General features: G+C 53.5%; 1 protein-coding gene across 1 annotated transcript in view; it reads right to left on the bottom strand.

Moving 5' to 3' along the window:
- Positions 1-19,530, bottom strand: part of SLC25A37 (solute carrier family 25 member 37) — a 36,034-nt gene extending 16,504 nt beyond the window's left edge. The window contains exon 1 of the mRNA XM_059371898.1: positions 19,179-19,530. Coding sequence (XP_059227881.1) covers positions 19,179-19,391 — 213 coding nt within the window. The 5' untranslated portion in view covers positions 19,392-19,530. The remainder of the gene's footprint in view (positions 1-19,178) is intronic.
- Between the last annotated feature and the right edge of the window lie 257 nt (positions 19,531-19,787).

Here is a 19,787-nt window from a genome sequence, read left to right as displayed (position 1 = left end):
CAAGGGCCAGCACTGCTGGCCGGAGGGCCCTGCCTAAGTTGAAACAGCACCACTCCCTGCTTCCGCCTCAGACCTCTGCACCTTTGGCAGGTTATTCAATCTCTCTGAGCCTGTTCTTTTATCTGTGAATGGGGGATCATAACAGCACCTACCTCCTCCCCGCTCTGTGAGGATTAAAGGAAATAATGAATGACAAGCCCTTTGCCTGGGGTCTGGCATGGGGGGGGGGGTTGTTTGTTTGTTTTTTGGATAAACTGCAAATTCCTAGGAAGATGTAACTTTTACTCTAATTCCTTCATAAAACTCATTCCCTCTGGAGGAGATCAGCCCCAGTGGGGAGCAACACCCCGCCCCCAACCATTACCACACACTGAGACCAGACTACCTGAGTCACCCTCAGGCTGAGCAGCTTGTAGTTCTGCTGTTTCCTCAAAGAAGAGAAACTAAGGCCCAGAAAAGCCAGGGGACTTAACCAGAGCACCCACAAGGGCCTCTGTCCCTCTCACCGGCCCCACTCCCGCATTCCCCTCTCCTGGCTCTCAATTTCTAAACGAATGGACCTGGCTGCTTACATTAATCCTGATTATGTAACAAAGGGAACTTGGGTAGGCTGAAAGGTGGAGGGAAAAATCACCAGTGTCAGTTTACACAGGCGCAGAGGGTCCAAGATGACAGTGCCTCACTCAGGAAGCTGGCTCGCCAGGCCTGGCTGCTCAGCGGCAAGGGCGGTTCTGGAAACCTTTCACCAGTGCTAAAGTCCCAAGGTTCCCTCACACTGCTGACTGCAGCCCATTCCCTCGAGGTCACCACCATGGAGAGGGCCCTCCCTGTGCTCAAGAACTGGTTCCTCTCTGAACTGTAGAGAAATAGCCAGATGGGGCCAAAGAGGAGCTATAGCACTGGGCACGGGGAGTCCTCTATGGGTTCTGCCCCCTCTCCTGCGTTCCACAGTTACCCTGCAGCACCTGGGCTTTCACCGCGGGCGTGGGCGTGGGCAGGCTCGCAGGTCCCTCGGATTCTGGGGGATCAATCCACACAGTGCTGCAGGATGTTTCCACCAAGCATGTCTCACTTCCCCAAACAGCGGCAATCCCCCCAAAATATGCACTTAAACCTGAGTATGACCGAACAGACAGAGCCCTGTTCCAAGAGTAAGAAGACCCAGACTCCAAGCCAGCAATGCCTTCAAATCCCTGAGGACCTCGAAGCCAGCCAGCCTAGCTAGGCACCAACATGGCTTTCCACCGGGAGGTAAATCCCAGAAAAGATTTCTACTGTTTTGTTCACGATCTATTACAACTTCAAATATCTGTCCAGTGGATCAATGGAGTTAATATAATACTATGTCACTAAGGAAGTCCTTTTTGGCCTCGTACAGTCTAGACTTGTGAACCCGGCAAAAAATCCTTTGAAAAACAAATGTGTGTGCCATGAGGCACCTAGAATAGCCAAATTCAGGGGCTGAAAGCAGAATGGGGGTAGCCATGGGGTTGCAGGAGGTGGGGGAAGGGAGAGTGGTTGTTTAATGGGGACAGTTTCACTCTGAGAAGACAAAGAAGTTCTGGAGGGTGGCTTCACAACGTGAATGTACTCAGCACTACTGAACTGCCCGCTCTAACATGTTAAGATGGGGGAGGGAGGCTCCTGGGTGGCTCAGTTAAGCAGCTCAGTTAGGCTCAGGTCATGATCCCAGGGTCCCGGGCTCCCTGCTCAGTGGGGAGCTTGTTTCTCTCTCTCACTCCTCCTCGTGTTCTCCCTCTCTCTTTCTCCCCCCCCCCCTCAAAATAAATAACATCTTTTTAAAAAGTGTTAACATGGTCCTGTTCACCTGAAACGAACACACTGTATGTTAACTACCCTGGAATTAAAATTTAAAAACTCAAGGAAAATGAGAAGAAAGAAAAACAAAATAGTCATGATGGTAAATTTTCTGTGTATTTTCCCTCACACTTTTAAAATCCTAAATTTAATCCGTAGCTCGTTCCACAGGCTTTTCATCTGAAATCCTGTTACAATCAGATAATTCCCTAGACTTCCTCCAACAGCAGAGAGAGCAGTTTTTTTATTTGTTTGTTTTTGGTGAAAGTTACCAGGGGTCTCGAACACAGCAGGATCCCCTAGATACAGCAGTATTCCTGGCTCCAGGGCCACTCTTGGAAGGAAGCCCCGGAAGGTCAGCCCAGGAGTCCTCGGACAGCAGGCAAATGTTCCCCAGGAGGCAGAAATGGCGAAGATGCTGTTTGAATTTCCACCCTTTCCCGGAGGCTGTCCCACCAGCCTTGATGAGGCCGTGCTTCCCTGTCCAGGGCTCGCTGGCCTGGGCCACCCCAAAAAGACATCATCCCAGGGATCAGTACCCCAGCTGCTCAGGCACGGAGGGAGCTGTCAAAAGCCAGCCGAGTGTTTGCATGTGACAGACTGGGTGACGACATGGGTGACAGGCCATCAGTGCCAGGGAGCGCCGTGAGGGACGGCCCTGCTGGAATCCGTCCCAGACAGGCCCAGCGAGCCGGGCACCTCTGAAGCCCTGCGTACGCTTCTCGAGTCAAGTGTGGTCCTGTCAGCCTCCGCAGCAGCGGCTTCCACACCCTTCTCGGAGGCCAGGCCGTCTAACTGCACGCCCCACCGTGAGCCCATTATCCACAGGAAGAAAAGGCTTTTCAGAGCAGCCCTGTTGCCAGCCTGCTCTTGCTCCTTTCTCTACTTGTAATTATTAGCAGATGATGCGTCTGCATGCCTGTCTTCCAATAAAGTCTGAGGACACGAAGGAGGAGACGGCCTCATGCATCGGTGATCTCAGTGCCCCAGCATCGTGCTTCATAAGGCGGACGAGATAACCGGCAGTCAGGGTCTCGGAGGTGCACAAAATTCCACCCACAGGCATACACAAAGGAGGTCCTTAAAACCCCGCATGCACGGCCCCTTGCCGAACAGCTGTCTCCTTGCTGCCTGCTCCCCCAAAAAGCTACCCACTAGCTGTGTCCCCCAGCACTATGTGTCTCACTTTTCTGGGGCCTCCTACACAGCAGAGGAGCCAGGGATGGAAGCCCCAATCAGAGCTGGGCTCCGGGGCTCAGTGCGTGCTAGAGGTCTGAGGAGGGGTGTGAGGTAAATTTCCCAGGTGTTACTGAAGCCAGATTTCCCCAAAAATGCTGAGATCCCATTATCTCCATAACGCTGTCTGATTTATGTGCCGCTGGAGGCAGGTCACAACTGGAAGGGACGTTCCCCTGCTTGCTTCACACACCTTGCACACCAGCCAGTAACAGAAAGAAACCAGAAATACCAGGAACAGCACGCCTGATGTTCTCAGGGTCTCTCTTGTGGGGGTGGGGGGGTGAGACCAAAGGAAACGTCCCAGAGATCCCCCTCTCAGGCTCTGGAATCTACTTACACGTGCAAACGTCTGCATGTATAAATTGTCTCATAAGCTTTTGGGGGAGTCATGTTGAAGTTTTACTGGATATGCCCAAGGGTATGGCGGGGGCCTACAATCATGGGTGAGCTTTGATGCTGACTAAAAACCCTTGTGGTGGAAACAAGAGCTTTAAAGGATTTGAAGGGATTCCAGAAGTGAGCGCAGGAGACCCGCATGGTCAGACAACGGGGTTTTTCTCCCCACTGCACAAACATCATCAGTGTGCCCACGAGGGTGCTGTAGCCGAGTCCTCGCCTTCAAGGGGATCCATCGTCTTAGTCAGGACAGCAAGAGTAAACCAAAAACCATACAAGTAATAAAACGACAGAGTCTAAGGGCCCTGAAGCAAAGCGGAAGGGGATGGTGCAAGGAGAGCCAAGGCAGGAAGCCTCACTTCCATGGGGGGGGCGGGGGGGCGTCCCGAAAGAGACTCTGAAGCCTGGGGAGTCAGGCAAGTGGACCTCAGGATGCAGGGGCTTCCTGGGGCATAGGTAGTGTGGCAGGTGGGAAGGAGCCAGCCATCCCAAGAAGGGTATCACTGGGAGCTGAGCCCACGGTGAGCCCTGAAGTCCACGGCAGGAGCAAGGATCGGTTCACCGTTCAGTCTGTGCGGTTCTGACCTCCGGCCTTGGACGTGGGAACAGAGGAGGAGGAAGGAGGTAAGAAAGGAGGTAAAGCACACAGGAGAAGACACATTTCTCACTGTAAAATCTAGACAGGAATGCAAGCCATGAGGAGAGCTGGTGCTCCCGTTACTATGAGGGGACACCCCCGAAAGCCTCTCAAGGGAGGAGCTCCACCCACCCTGCCATTCCCAGCAACGCCCCCCCAAAACCCTCGGGTCGTCAGGGCTAATCCATCTGTGCTGCTGGCAACGCTGCCTGACCTTGGCCGTGCCAGCTGACCCCTCCATGACTCAGCTTCCTGGTAGTGAACTTGTAAAAGGTCCCCGGCAGGAAGGAGTCAGAGTTACAAACAGGGCCTTCCAGAAGTATCTGCTACACAGCTCCCCTTGATTCCAGGGTGGGGCTGTGGCCATTCAGCATTTCTGGAATTGCCTGAATGAATGGTCTGCCATCTTAAAGCACTGTAGTTGGAGGTTGGAAGGAAATTAAACAGACTCTAATCTCCAGTAGCCTAGTTAGGACTAGCAGACCCTCTGGGATGCAGGGATCCCAAATGGTACTTGGGCAGCCGCTCCTCTCCCTGCTCCTTATCCCCCTGGTAGAAATTCCAGGACCGGGGTCTTCCAGTGTCCCACTCCAAACACAAGTGCCTCTAAGTCTATATATTCAAAGTCAGAAGAAGATGTCCCAAAGTTATAATGCCCCATGGAAATAAAGGGTGGAAATTTAAAAACTGGAAACTTGCAAAGAGATCATTTAGTTTGGATTCACTCTTGCTATTTTACAGATGAAGAAACTGAGACTTGCACAAGTGAAGTGCTTCTCTCAGAGTCACTCGGTTGGTGGGCCTCCGGTCGTCTTAAGCTAATTACAATTCACTCTCGAGGGCAACTGCTAAAAAACAATAAAATAAAATAAAGTAAAAGGCAAATGCGAACGTTACGTGCGCAGATGTACAGAAAGGATCTGCTTTCGCCTTGCTTTTCTTTAGTTTGTTCCCTGACCGCCATGCTCAAGTTCTGGGTTGACGAAGGTTCTCCCTGTCCCTTAAACTGACTGCTCAGGAATCAGAAATCTGTTTCCAATTTAAAGCAGTTTCTGGTAAAAGTCCAGCTTTGCAGTGACTTTCGGTTCTTAGGGTCCGAAAGAGAATTTCAGAAACTTTCTTATGCCTGTATTATCAGAAAATACAAACGACCCTTGAAAGAGACACTCGGGGGAAGTTCAAAATGAGACTCCTTAGCCAAGGTCAGGCAGAGCACCAGCCGCCGGCCTCAGAAACCTGTGGAGGAACAGGGCTGAGTCCAGGGAGAACGGGAACTCACTTCCACCTGAAACTGTCCCTACGTGCACGCCCAAGAGGACAGATAACAGCACCAGCACTTCTCTGCTTCCTTCCAACACTCGAAAGATTCTTTTGGAAGCACAGAAGGCGCTGGGCCTCCTACCAACTTGTCAATATATTCCTTATTGCTATTCCTTGCTTTTATGAGGAAAAGTCACTTCTGAAGCGGATGTTCTTAAAGTTCTAGGTGCGAACTATAAATACGCAGTAATTTGTGAAGAAAGTTCACTGGACGCCATCCTTCCTGGACTGTGTAATACATGTATGTTAATTCAGTTTATTATCTGAGAAGCTGAGATTCAAGGGGGAAAAAAACACTGAAACACAATCACATTAAAAGCGAGCTCTGAAGTCTCACATACTACAATAGGATTTTAACCATTTTGCTGGCCACTTCTTATCTGGGCACTTTCTGTGATAGAACTTCAACCAGATCAAATCTTGGCTTCTCCCAGGACCGTTTCTTCTGGGTAACAGCTCAGCATTGTCTAACGACACTGAAAAGGCCCACACATGCCCTCCTCCAAAACACTCAGCAAACAGACTTGGTAACAAAGACCTCCTGTGCCAGGGGAATCCGCAGACACAGAAAGAGAGGGCTGACCTTGGGGTCAGTCGATTCTTGCCCGTGTCACCGGACTGGCCTTTTGGAGAAACAGGACTTGGCTTCCAAAAGCGGTGAGTTCCAGGAACTTCTGTCTAAACCCTGGAGGAACACAGACACCAGGGGGAACATTCCTCAAGAGCCTGGTTTCAGGCTCTTTATCAAAACTGCCACAGGCGGATGGGACAAGCCCGGGAAACTGTGCTCTCCGCATTTTCTAGAAGGCTCCACCAGAGCCAGACAGGCTAAAACGGAGGAGGGGATGGGGAAACACAAATAGTTCAGCTCCACAGTGGCCTTTAAAAAGCAAAAAGGAATGACATTTGCATCTGTGTGTCAGGAAGAAGTACAGGCACTATGGACTCTAGATAGGTCTCCACCCTCTGGAAAGCACACTGGTCACCTACACTGTCTGTCAGGTCTCTCCTTGTAACCCTACAAATGGTGACCTGTGCTAGTAAAGGTCACTCAGGCAAACAAACCCTAAACCTCTGTAAGTCACATGACGGTATTTAATTTTTAGCCACTTCTCTGGCCGCTGCTGCAGCTGCATTTGCCACTAATGCCACCCATTAATTATGAGCCAATTAGGAGCAGAAATGCCTTTGAGATGACAGCCTTCATCCCTCCCTCCTTGTTCCCGCCTTCCTCTGGTCTTTGGCACTGCGGTAAAAAGTCCCACTCGGAGGGAAAGCCACAGGCTGTCATTTGGTAGCTGGACAGGGAATTAAAATCCCAGAACATGAGAGAGAAAAAGAAGAAATTTCAGAAAAGGGCGGGGCGGGGGCAGAAAATTTCAGAACAGGGGGCAGGTCCCACGTGGAAGACCCGATGTGGTGACCTCAAACTATGAAAATGGTCTCTGCGGATTCTGCAATCAGAAGGCTCAGAGCAGAACCCCAAAACCAGTGTCAGAGGGATGTAGGTGTCCTGCTTATGGCCAGGCACCTTGAAGAGGACGGGACAGCCTAGCAGACAGAGAGAATGGCATGGCTTTGTTCTAATATCTGTATCCCCTTTGTTCTACATATAGATACTGAGCTAATTCCTGGAGGTGCCTTTTCCTGACCCCCTGGATGAGGTGCAGGTTCCCTGAGGACAGGCTCAACATCCACTACAGGAAGGAGTCGTCAATCTATCTGTCCTCCCCGCCGGACGGGGACTTCTGTCAGGAGAGACCTCCCAGGTGTCGAGCCTTCCAGCTCCCCCGGGGCCCCGCACACATCCTTACTCTCCATACATCCTCACTCCTCACTTAATTTAGTCATTCAGTGAAATCCAGCAGATGAAGTTGCATTGTTGCAAAGGCCTTTCAACTCTTCCAAAGTTCTATGAATCAGGCTAACACAAGCCCACGTTTAGCAAATAAGCCATGGAGACAGTGACTAAGGAAAGAGACTGACACGCCCTGGGCCCGCCCCTTCCAGCCTCACACACATGTATACACACACACCAACATCTCTCCTTTGGAAAGGCTTCCCGGCTCCGGTGTGACTTCTCTGAGTGGCTCATCAGCTAACCCCCCTGGCTCCTTTAATCCAGGCTCGTGACAGCCCCGGGACATCCTTGGGACATCCCGTCTTCCAGGGGAGAGGGGGGCACTGCGAGTCAGAGGCAGTGCCCGGCGTGTTCCTGTCCGGAGCAGGCCCGGCTGGCAAGCTTCCTGCGGGCTGCCGGTGTCCACCCACCACCTTCCGCACCTACTGCCAGGCCGAGGGCAAGCCAGGCACCAGCCAGCAAAACCCTCCAAGAGGGGAGCATGCGGAAACAAGGACCGGAGGACCTCAAGACAAAGGCGTCTGTGTCCTACCTCTTTCCCCTCTTACTTCTCTGGGACAGCAGTCATTGAGAAAACAGGGAAAACAGACACAGGAGGGACCACGGTGGGAAAATCCCAGCCCCAGCTGCCTGGCATTCGAGGGGCAGGCTCACTTAAAAAGTAAAAGTGAGGCTATTAAAAGCTGACCCGCAGAGAAGAACGGGACCCTCACGGCCCCGAGCACCCCTCACTGCCCCGGGCACCCCTCACTGCCCCGAGCACCCCTCACTGCCCCGAGCATCCCTCACTGCCCCGGGAACCCCTCACTGCCCCGGGCACCCCTCACTGCCCTGGGCACCCCTCACTGCCCCGAGCACCCCTCACGGCCCCAAGCACCTCTCACAGCCCCGGGCACCCCTCACGGCCCCGGGCACCCCTCACTGCCCTGGGCACCCCTCACTGCCCCGAGCACCCCTCACGGCCCCGAGCACCTCTCACAGCCCCGGGCACCCCTCACGGCCCCGGGTACCCCACTGCCCTCCCTGCACGCAGCCCATCATTCACGAGCCTTCATCTGGGTGGCCACACGCAGCTCCTCTCAACATCAGCCCTCCGTGATCAATTTTAAATGTGTTTCAGAGCATGCCCTGAGGACAACCCAGGGAAGGTGGCAGGAGCAGGGGGGGCCACCCCGGTCCTTACTCAACAGATGGGAGACACTGTGTAAGGAGTGAGGTGAAGCGCCCGAGGCCACGCTGCGAATCCAACAGTGGCTGGAAACAGAGCCTGGATTTTCCATTCCAATGAGCTAACCTTACCCCTTTAACAGGATCCCCACTGGATAATAAATACCGTGACCTGGCACCTGCGGAGAGCTTTAGACTTTTTCAACAGTAGAAAGGTTTGTTTGCTGCAAGCCCATCTCTATTTTCTTCCTAGAGGCAGTGAGCAGATGGGAAAGGGAGGCACGACGGTCATTGCTCCTCTTCCCTGTGGAAGGGAAGGAAACCGCTACCCTAGCCGACCGAGGAATGATGACCGTAGTGCTCTTCCCAAAAACAGGCCGTCCTGATCCTGGGTTTCAGAAAAGGATTCTCAGGCCAGTCCAAAGTCAAATCACAATACTGAGCTCCACGTTTCAACTCCCTACTGACATGAGAAGGGGGCCACAGCGGCTGCAAGTCGATCCAGAGAGAGAAGTCAGACCTACAGCCATAACCATATGTCATCATCCCCTTGCCCTCTGTGCTGGAGTATCTGACCGAAGAACTCCTACTTATATGTTAGAGCCCTGCATTCCATGCTGGACTTTTGAGTCACTGCTGGTGCTCCCTTCATTCCAGTTCCTCCCTCCCAAGAATGCAGCTGGGGCCGAGTCAGCTTGTCTCAGAACCCAGCTCAGGGGCCCCTGCTGCCATTAACGTGTGATTCTACTCCCCGGTATCTCCTTAGCTTTCTCCTGCTTTTTCCCTTCCTCTTTGTCCCGCCTCCACTCTTGAGTAGTAGAAAATGCCCGACTTCCAGAGCGTCTTATTTTTCTGAAGTTTGGTTTTCTCAAAATGAGAAACAGCACATGTCTTTTCCCACCTTCACAGGAGCGCTAAGAGAATCCACTGACAGAATGCAAGTGAGAACAATACAAAAACAGAGCAACATACAAGTGCAAAAGCAACATACAAGTATCAATAGGCGTTCAAGCAATAACACCTTTAAAAACGACACAGGAACTAAAATTAACTGAAAGCTTACCAGTACCTGATGCTATTCTTAACACTTGCAGTATATCACAATGAATTCTCATGGCAACACTCTGAGGTGGGCAGTGTGATTACCCCCTCTTACGGATGAGGAAAATGGGGCACGGAGAGGTCAGTAGCTTCTATAGGCACTGTCCCAAGGCAGTCTGGCCCCAGAGCCTGCTCTGTGAACCTGAACCACTCTCCTCTTCATCATGAAGCATGTTACCTCCGATAATATCTAGGATTATCTGGGCATGTCCAGGTTTACAAAAGCCGCCCACAAACGTGATCCTGCCTGAGCTTCTCAAAGGCCCCGTCAAGTGGGGAAGCAGATGATGTTAGTCTAGGAAACTAGGATTAGCCTTTGAGACCAGGAGACACCAGCCTAGCCTAGAGAAGTACCATGGTCAAGGTTTCAAAGCTGGTCCATGGCAGGCCCCGAAATTAACATCTCAGAGCCTACTGGGGCCTTCTAGGGTCTTCCACATACGGCTTCCACTAGCACATATGGCTCTCTCCAGCCCCTGCCCAAGGAAGGATCTCAGATGGAGCCTTTACCGCCATGCCAGGGAACCAAAGCTGTCACTCCAATGAGCGACCACGGCAAGGGCATTTGCCAATCAGACCTCGGCGTGCCGCTGCTTTCTGGGTCTCTTGCTGGACATGTCTGATGGATCCAGAGGCCCCAGAGGAAGTCCCCTCGGCGACACGAAGCTGCAGCCCCCCACTTGACCCAACAATGGCCAGACGTTTCTTAAAGCTGTTACGCAACTCTTGCTTCAGCCAAGCTGCTGCTGGGATTTCCATTTCAACACGTTTTGTTTTCTCTTCAGAGAGAAAGCGTGAATGTGAAACCGTAACACCTCTTAGTGACCAGACAACGGCCCTTCCCAACTGTCTGGGGTTACTGGTAGGGTGGAGAATGTTTTCAGAGGCACCTTTTGGGAGCCAAGTTCAGCTTCCAGAATGACTAACCATCTCAGGGGTGAGGGAGAGGATTGCGGGGGGCGGGGGTGCACATAGGACAACTAAGGGCCACTGTTTTCTCCAGGGCAAGGAGCCAACTCAAGATTACACGGCAAAGAAGTCCGGAATGATGTTCCCTGGGCAGCCTCGGGACCTGCAAGATGGCAGAGCCTGCACACCCCAGACCTTTTGCCCCTTTGAAAGCAAACACCAAGTTGGGCCCTTCTTCCCCTCAAAGGGAGCCCGTCCTGCCACTTTAGCTCAGGATCTAATTATAGCGAGCAATGCTCTGAGGCCAGGGGCCAGCACTTATTTTTGCTGTCTGGTGTCTATAGCACAGAGACGAGCAGGGAAGGCGCTCAGGAAGTGTGGAATGAAGTGGGTGGCCAGAAGAATTAATAGCCTCATCGGGATAGAACGGTGGCTTGCGAATTCTACTGCAAAACAAAGGACAAACAAAGGGGCTGAGCATGTTTTAAAGAACTTTTCCCCACCACATCTCTTCTTTTGTTTTAGAGATTTATGTATTTTAGAAAGCAAGAGTGCATTAAGGGGGCATGGGGGGGCAGGGGGAGAGAAACTCAAGCAGACTCCCTGCTGAGCACGGAGCCGGATAGGTGGCTTGATCCCACAACCCTGAGGTCACCACCCAAGCCGAAGTCAAGAGTCAAGACGCCCAACCGAATGAGCCACCCAGGTGCCCTCTCTTCCTCCCACACCTCTTTAAAACAACAACTGTGCCTACGTTCATTCAACCGCTATTCACAGAATACCTTTATCTGTCTTGCTCTGACAGACAAGTCAGAGGGGAGAAGATCTAGGCGTCTGCACACTGCTCAAGGTTCAGGCTTTGTTCTGTAGGCAACGGGGGCAGCTAGGGGCCTATGAAGCAGAGAGAGGGACCATCTGATACGAGATGCAGAAGATGGGGCTGGTCCTCAGCTCCTGGCACGGGTTCTGTTGCACGTGCAGAACAGGCTGGGCTTTCCATTCCAATCAGCTAACCCTACCTTTTAGCAAGTTCCCAGTTTGATAAAACCATGGCCTGGCACCTGCAGAGAGCTGTTTTATACTTCTTAGACTGTATTCACTGTTCAGAGTTCATTGCAAACCCGGCTGCATTTTCTCTCTAGATGTAGAGACAAGACCTGAAAGGAGGGCAGGGTAGGCATTGCGACTCTTCCCTGTTTAAGACGACAAAGTTTCTGAGGGAGGGGGCCCAGGCTGGAGGGGAGGCGGGGATGTCTACATGGCACATCCTGGACATTGAGGCAGCCACATCTAAGACATGTCTGGGAGGCCACAGATACCCAGCTTCCAGAAAGGCTGGACCAGAGACACCAGTCTTCCAACTGTGAGCGAGCAGGACGCAGACAGAAAACTGCGGGGAGCAGAGAGGGTGGGGGGCTGACCTCTAAGGAAGACCAGGCAGCTGCCCCCTCATCGGAGAGGCCAGGAAAATGATATCTGATTGTATTAGCCAGGAGATCACTAGCAGCCTCTGTGAGGTTTCCAGCAGAGCGGTGGCCACAAAGCCAAAGGCCTGGCCAGTGAGGGGTGGGGGGAGGAGGGGAGGAGGAGGTGAGGAAGCAGAGACCAAGTGTCCAGGATCCTTTCCTAACCCTGGTTATTTTGAGGAGAAGAACCCCTGGGGGCACATGGGGTCAAGGTGAGATGTCCTGTATTTGTTATTTAAGATGGGACGAGTCTGGACTTTATAAATGCTTGTAAGAAGGAATCACAGGTCGGGGGAAGGCTAAAGATACTGAAACCGAGTTGCTCATGAGAAAGACGACCAAAATAACTGCCACCATGAGCATTTATAGCACACGGGCAGCAGACGCTACAGCAACAGCTTTCCGAGAGATGCCTTGTTCAATTCTTCCAACAGCCCTATAAGGGAGGGCTCGGTATGAACATCCCCACTCTGCAGACAAGGACACTGAGGTGGCAGAGGTCACTCCCGTGGCCCAGGGTAGAGGCAAGGCTGAAACGCAGGTGTATGCAAGCGGTTCCCACGCACTGCCTTTCCCAGGCCTGATGATTCCCCTCTGACAGAGGCAAGACCCTTGTACCTTACGACAGGAGGAAGGCAGGGAACAGCAGGCTGGTTGGAAGGGCAGTGAAAGGAAGGTGATCTTCACTGTGAGCTACGGAGCAAGAGGCCACACAAGGGGCTGAGAAAGCAGAGGGATGGGAGTGTGAGGAGCTGCTGAGAAAGTTGGGAACAGGCTGACCAGAACACACAAAAGGGCAGGCTGAGGGCCCCAGATGCACGTGCACACAGGGCACCAGTGGAGGCAAATGTGAAATTTTTTTTCCAGAAGGGCTCGACCGCCCGATGGGGCAATGGGTCATCCAGGACTGGGGTTTGGGCAGACCAGTGAGGCAGGGAAAGGGAGGTCCTGGGAGTGGCTGCAGTGGCCGGCCACAGGCTCTAGGCTGGAGGAGGAAAACAGGGCCAGGCGGAGGCCCAGCCCGGTGGGGCCAGGCTAACACAGCTAAATTCGGGATCTCAGAGGTAGAAAAGTGCCAGGTTAGGACAAGGCCCCGTGGAGTTACAGGCCATCAATCTGAGGGGCATAAAGAACACAGGGGTTTGGATGTTAGTTGGCTGGCAACCAGGAGGGGATGTTCTCAAGAGTGATAGCGGGATTCCTTCGGGGTGGAAACAGTCTTTGCAAGCATGACGCTAACGTCCAGAGAGATTGGGGAAAGAGAGGCACAACTATGTTGTGGACCATGACAGAGATGAAGATGAGCACTGAGCCCCAGAGAGCACTCTGGGCACGGCAGGCTCCGGCATCCACTGCCTGAAGGACTTCACCCTCACCACCACTCTCCCCTTTCCACCGATAGGAGACAGGGCACAGGGAGAAAAGGTCCAGGGTCACGCTAAGCAGAGCCTGGACGCCCTCCACACACTGGTGCCCCTCACCACTCCTTCTCCTGCCCCGAGGTGAGCAGGTGAGAGAGAGAGAGAGAAAAAAGAGGAAGGACAGGAGCCTCAAAGGAAGAGCGAGACTAACAGGCTGGTGGGTCACAGTGAGAGGCCAGGAGCCCCAGAGGTGCCTGGGCTTGAGCTGGCGGGAATCTTAACACTTGAGAGGCTTCCGGGAAGGAGTGACCTCAGGGGAAGAGGTGTCTCCCTATCAGGACAGGGAGACGGAAGGAATATTCGGTGCCGACACAAGTGAGCATGTTCCAAGCAACTTCCGTCGGGTGTGATAAAAAATCAAGGAAGAAAGCAGTGGAAAGCTCAATCGGGAGAGAGAAACCAGCAAGAAAATTATGATCTGCGTTTTACAGACAAAGCAATTACGACTCAGAAAAGCTAAGCCGGCTCTGCCCCAACCAGTACATCAATGACTAGGGATCTGAATCTCCCCAAGATAGTTCTCGGAGGGTGAGACATGTGGCTCAGAAAGAGCTTGAGGGGAAGTTTAGAGTTAAAGACAAAGTGATTAGATACGTCCCCTCTATGGAAAATGTCAGCCAGAACATTCTAGGTGGAGGCGGGGAGGGGAAGGGCAGGCTCGGGGCTCGTGATGCCTGCTGAAGAGCTCGTGCAAACAGCCAGCCCGTACAGATGCATCTGCAGCCGGCACTGAGAAGGCCAGAGGGCTCACCAAGGATTAGAAAACGAAAGGAAAATTCTCTGAGAAGAAAATGTTGGGTCCTAGGAGAAATATGAAGACAGCCAGAATGTTCTGGGGCTTGAGAGAGGCTACTTTCAACACAGAAGCTAGTTCATCCAGTGAGCTGGGGAAAGGCAGCCCTCCTGAAGTTGAAAGGGGGTCAAGAACCGACGCCCATCAAAAAGGGAAAGTGGACCGCAGTCGATCACTGGGCCCAAGAGCAGATGGGATGAAAGCTCTCACGAATGAGATGGCCAAAGGTAGCTAAGACATGGCCAAAAGAAAACCAGGAAGGGATAAGGGACACACACACTCCACGAGCAATGACCTCTCCCATGAGCCAGGCACACATCCCCCATGCGGGCAAAACTGCCTCTCCCTACTGAAGAGGTGAAGGTGCCTTCCTTGTCCACTAAACTCCTAGGGGAGCCCCTCAAGCCCTGACCCAGCCAGCCCCTCCCCCACTTCCAGGCAGAGGGGGCTGGGTAAGGTCCGCCCCCTCCTCCAGCAGCAGGCCTGCAAGGTGCAGATCCTGGCTATGGGCGTCCTCAGGAGGCAAAGAAAAGGACACAAGTTCAAGAACATCCCTTCCAAATGCACCTTTTACAAAAGCATCACCCACTTAAGGACAGAAAAAAAGGGAGGGGAGGAACCTGAAGAAGACAAGACAGGAGGAGAGAGACAGAGAAATCACTATAATTTCCTTGCAAGAACTCGAGCAATTTGGGATTTCACGCCCTTTTGAAGCCGAGCGGCATCTACTGAACTGTACTTGGCTTTGAAAACACTGCAGTGGGATCCAGAGGGGCCTCCGGCTGCGGCCTTCCCCTTCCGGCTGAGCACCCTTCCTACCAGCCAGCTTGCACCGCTGGGACCCGAAGGAGCAAACTCAGAAGTGGAGGAATGCTGAGCTGTCCTGGCACCTGCCTGGCTCGCTGTGGCTCAGAGCTCAGCAAGGCCAACTGCAGAATCCCCGGAGGCCAACCGACGTTTCCAACTGGCTCAGCACCCACCAGCTCCTGGAGAGAAGGCTGAGCCTCACCCCCTGGCTGCCCGCTCCTCCTGCGGACTGCGCCTGGCCCGGGGAAGGGGGGCTTCTCCACGCACAGTTACAGACAGCGCTTCCTTGAGAAGCCAAGGGAAGGGCCGAGAGAGGGTCAGGGGAAGTTCCCTCGCTTCAAATCTTTCCTGTTTCCTTTTGCCCCCTGCTTTCACCACCGTGGGATTCAGCATGGTCTAGAGTGGTGTGCCTAATCTGGTTGGAATTTCCTCCTCCACCCACCTGGCATTCTCCCCATGGTCTTGAGCACTCTCCCGACCCGGGCTTCCTACAGCCACCCCACGTGCTGGCCCCAGGGACCATGCCACTTGCACACTCTGGGGCACCGGCTACAGAATCACGGAAAACCCACTGCAAAGCCCCAGTTGGGAAGAAGTAATCACTACCGGTTGGCTAAAGGGTTGCGGAGTCCCCATGCTCCGGTCCTTGGTTCCAGGCAGACCCTACAGTTACTGGGAACTGACAGGAGATCCGGGTGACCTGGCCCTTTAGGGACTCAATAAGTACTCACACTCCACCCCCGGGGACTAAGTGAGAGAAGGAGGCACAGGAAGGAGCAGAAATGTTGCCAAAGGTCTTCCAAATAACCCTTTAATAATCACAGACTGCTGTAGCTTCAGAGACGTTACCCATCATCAGGTTCAGTGCTCCTCATACTTTTTTGGCCATAACTGCCTGTCAGAATGGGGTTGTACACAGTCATCCAGGGGACACGCGCGCGCACACACACACACACACACACACAACCCAAACAATTTCACCAAGCAACACGTCTTACTGCAGGCCACACCACACTCACTTGTATTTTGTACTTTCACCATTAGAGAAACTAATCTTTTTTTTTTTAAGATTTTATTTATTTATTTCACACAGAGAGAGAAAGCGAGAGCGAGAGAGCGAACACAAGCAGGGGGAGTGGGAGAGGGAGAAGCAGATTCCCCGGCAGAGAGCCCAAAGCCGGGCTCCATCCCAGGACCCTGGGGTCCTGACCGGAGCGGAAGGCAGATGCTTAACCCACTGAGCCACCCAGGCGCCCCTAGAGAAACTAATCTTTCTTAAAATGTTGATGCCATTAATGGGTCACAACCCACAGTTTGAAAAAACACAGGTAATTAAAGTGACATTGTGGGATGTTGGTTAGGATAGGACTTCATGGGAAAGCATATTTAACATAATAATTTTAAGCACTGATAAGGTTGGCTTTCTGCCCCTATGACCACAAAAGGAAGCAGCTCATCTGGCTCTGTGGTCAAAGTGACCAGCACTGAGTTCCATGGTCCACACCACCTAGGACAGAAAAACTGGGAAAAGCGGGTCCACCTGTTACTCTCACTTAACCCCACGTACTCAAAGTTTAAAATGTGTACCTTATAAAATCAGAGATGAATTTTTTTTCCAACACACAATTCCCACTGCCATGGCTTCGACTGTAATAATTCTTTGGAATTTCAAGTATCATAAAAGAGGACAGTGGGTGTTCTGTGTATGTAGAAAGGGGGACAGGTTAAGAATGGGGAGAAATACTGAACTTGCCCGCAGGCCCCATTTTACAGCCACAAAACTAAGGCGCAGAACAGTGGCTAAGGCATGAAGCAAGTTACAGGCAGGGCTGGAAACCCAATCCAGGCTCCTGACTCCCATTACTCATGGTCTCCATCACCCAAAATATTTAAGAAAAATACAGTCGAGGTTTCCCCAAGTGATGCATGGTTGTGTCCCTGTTTTGTCATGCCGGGCACAGACAGCCATGCCGATCTTGGTAGACCTTGGCACTTGGCCGCAGCCTCCCTGGGATCATGCAGCGGGGCTCACACCACTTAACCCTCTCTCTGTGCCTTTTGTCTCAGCTGATACATGAAAATAAGAATCCTTGCTACCCTCTCCCGAGAAACTGTAGTGAGAAATGAGGTGCTTTAAAAACCAAACCTGCATGCTTAGAAACAGAAGCCCTTACTAATTACCTAAACAGGGCCTTCATTTTATAGTCAAGCCCTATAAGATGGGTGACTCGTCTGGGACGGCCCTGTTTCCTATCCACAGGTGATTACTTCACTGCTATGTGCTAAGTACACAGTGACATCTGGATTAAAACATGCGATGTCTACGGGGCAGAAAAGAAACTAAACACACAATTTAAACATATGAGACAAATACCTCTTAGGCTGACACAGGGAGTTGAAAAGGCATGACTAATTACATCTAATCCTAAAGATAACCAATAGTGGTGCTCCAAGCCATGCTCAGCAAAACCTCACATGTGGCATCGTTCCCCAATGGAATGTTCATCTCTGCCACCCTGTGAGCCGGGTGCCTGCTCGAATAACACGTTCCTGCCCCTAACTCTCCTCATAGTCTGTCCAGGGCATTGGACACAACAGCTTTGAATATGGGAACTTTTATTACATGTGATGGATTCTTTCCTATACAAATGCCTCCAGGTATCTGTTCAGGGTCTTTCCTGGAGAAGCTGTGAAAACCTACCAGGCAAAACTCTCTCCCATGCCCTCCATAACCCTAGCAGCAAAGACCATTCCTTCCCTTAATCCTCCCTGGGGATGCTGGAGGGTCCGAAGAGCTGATGCCTCAGGCAGGGTAGCATCATCAAAGGCTTGGGCCTCACCTTACTGCAAATGCCCATGCTTTCTCTCACTGGATTCGTGTCTGTCCACTGACTGCCAGCTCCCAGAGAGCTGCCCAGGGCAGAGAAAACCCTGACTTTGACATTCTGGTCTTCACATCTCACGTGTGGGGCGAGCATCAACAAGACAGCTGCCAGTGGGGGAGCTCTGTGGGCCCTGCCTTTCAAAATAACTGCCACCCAGAGCCGTCCCCAAGTCTCAGAAAGCACTCTGGGGCTGGAGTCAGAGGAGACAGGTGGAGTACGAGCCTGGGCAGGGGAATCAGTTCATAGCCCTTTGCCTCCGTTTCTTCATCTGTTAATCCCTGGGTTTGCTGGACGAATTCGATGAGTTATGCCTACAGAAGGGCAAAATGTCAGTGCCAGCATTACCTTCCTGAACAGTCGGACAGAAGGCAGCTCTCAGTCTAACAGGGAAAATCCGCCCGGCTAACGCTGCCTCCTTGCACAAATGCTCGTAAAACTACCTGGGGAGGTGACAGGCAAACCTAGTGCCTATTACACAACCCACAGTAAGAGTTGGATAGCCCACGCTCTTCTCGCCTGCCCTCCTCCCTGCAACAAAAAGAGAAGGCAAATGTCACTGCAGGGCTCCCTGCCTCTATCTAGGCTGCTGCCCGAACTTCTGGGGGAAGCGGTGCAGAAACCCTGAGAAAAGGGGATCACGTCGGGCGTCGCTGAACCGGTATTCCCAAGAGAGCTGCCAAGAACCAGCAGAACCCCTGCCAGTCCTCCGCCTGCCCAGAGACCCGGGAAGCAGAAGCCACACACACCCCGGCCGGAGGGCGCGCGGCCGAGCCGGGGCCACGTTTCTCCGCGCCAGCTAGCGCAGTCAGCGCTTCCCGGCGGCACGCTCCCTCGGAAAGTGCGCACGTGGGGACAGCCGTGGCCACCCCTCATAGCCCGGAGGACGCCTCTCGCCGCGGCTCGGACACCGGACGCGCCAGCGGGAGCCGCGAAGAGCTGGAAGCCCGAAGTCCTCGGATCTCGTGGGCAGGCGTGGTAAGACTGTGCGGAGCTGCACCGATCGCCTCTCGGGCACCCCGCCGCCACCACCGAGACCAGGGGCGCTCGCCAATTCTTCTCCCCCGCCGCAGCGCCGCCAGCAGCCCGGGTCGGGAAGGCGGTGGGAGAGGCGGTGCGCAGCACCGGCCCAAGCACCCTCGTGGGCTTAGGGGCGCCCCCGGGGCCCAGGCGCGCGGCGGAAGGAGCGGCGCGACACGCTCGCGGCAGGAGCTAGGGTGCCGCGCCCCACGCCCGCCGCAGCCGGGAGGAGAGGCGCTTTGGGGCGCTCCCCCAGGCTGCTCTTGCGCGGGATGCAAACGCACGCGCGCGCGCGCTCCCCGGTCCGCTCGCTCCGTCCCGCAAGTCTCTTCGCGCCTCACCTTCACCGAGTCTACCGGGTACATGACCGAGTGCTCCAGGATCCCGGCCATCGCTCCGGCTGTCATGTGGGTGGATAAGGAGGCGCTGGTCGGCAGGTTCTCATAGTCCTCCGACCCGGCGTCCTTGCAGCCGCCGCCGCCGCCATCTCGGCTTTCCCCATCCATCCTGCGCCCCACAGTCTGGCTCCCTACGCCGCCGCAGCGCAGCTCCATCCGCCAGCTCCGCGGGGCGCGGGAGGCTGCAGGAGGTGGGCAGGGAGGGGGAGGGGGCGAAAAACTTCACTTCTTAAAGTGGGAACCACCTCCCCGGTTTTGCGGCGCCTGACGCCATGGCGGGCTGGGGTGGAGCGAAGAGGCCCGACACACCAATCAATGGAAAAGAAGAGGCCGGCCGCGGCCCCACCATTGGTGTGCGGGACACTGGGGACCCGCCTTCCTGTGTGACGTCACTGTCCAGTGCAAATTTCCAAGCAACCGGACGGGGGCGAGAGGAGACGTTGGGGTGTCCCGGGAAGTTGTACAACCCCCAGGGTGCTGCTGCGGCGCTTGAGGCTGGCTGGGCGGAGGAGGGGGTCTGGTAGTAACTGGAGAGGGTTGTCCAGTTCCCCG

Source organism: Mustela nigripes, chromosome 1 (assembly GCF_022355385.1).
Source record: "Mustela nigripes isolate SB6536 chromosome 1, MUSNIG.SB6536, whole genome shotgun sequence".
Taxonomy (NCBI): domain Eukaryota; kingdom Metazoa; phylum Chordata; class Mammalia; order Carnivora; family Mustelidae; genus Mustela; species Mustela nigripes.
Note: the sequence above shows the minus strand (reverse complement) of the source record. Positions and strands in the feature narration are given on the sequence as shown.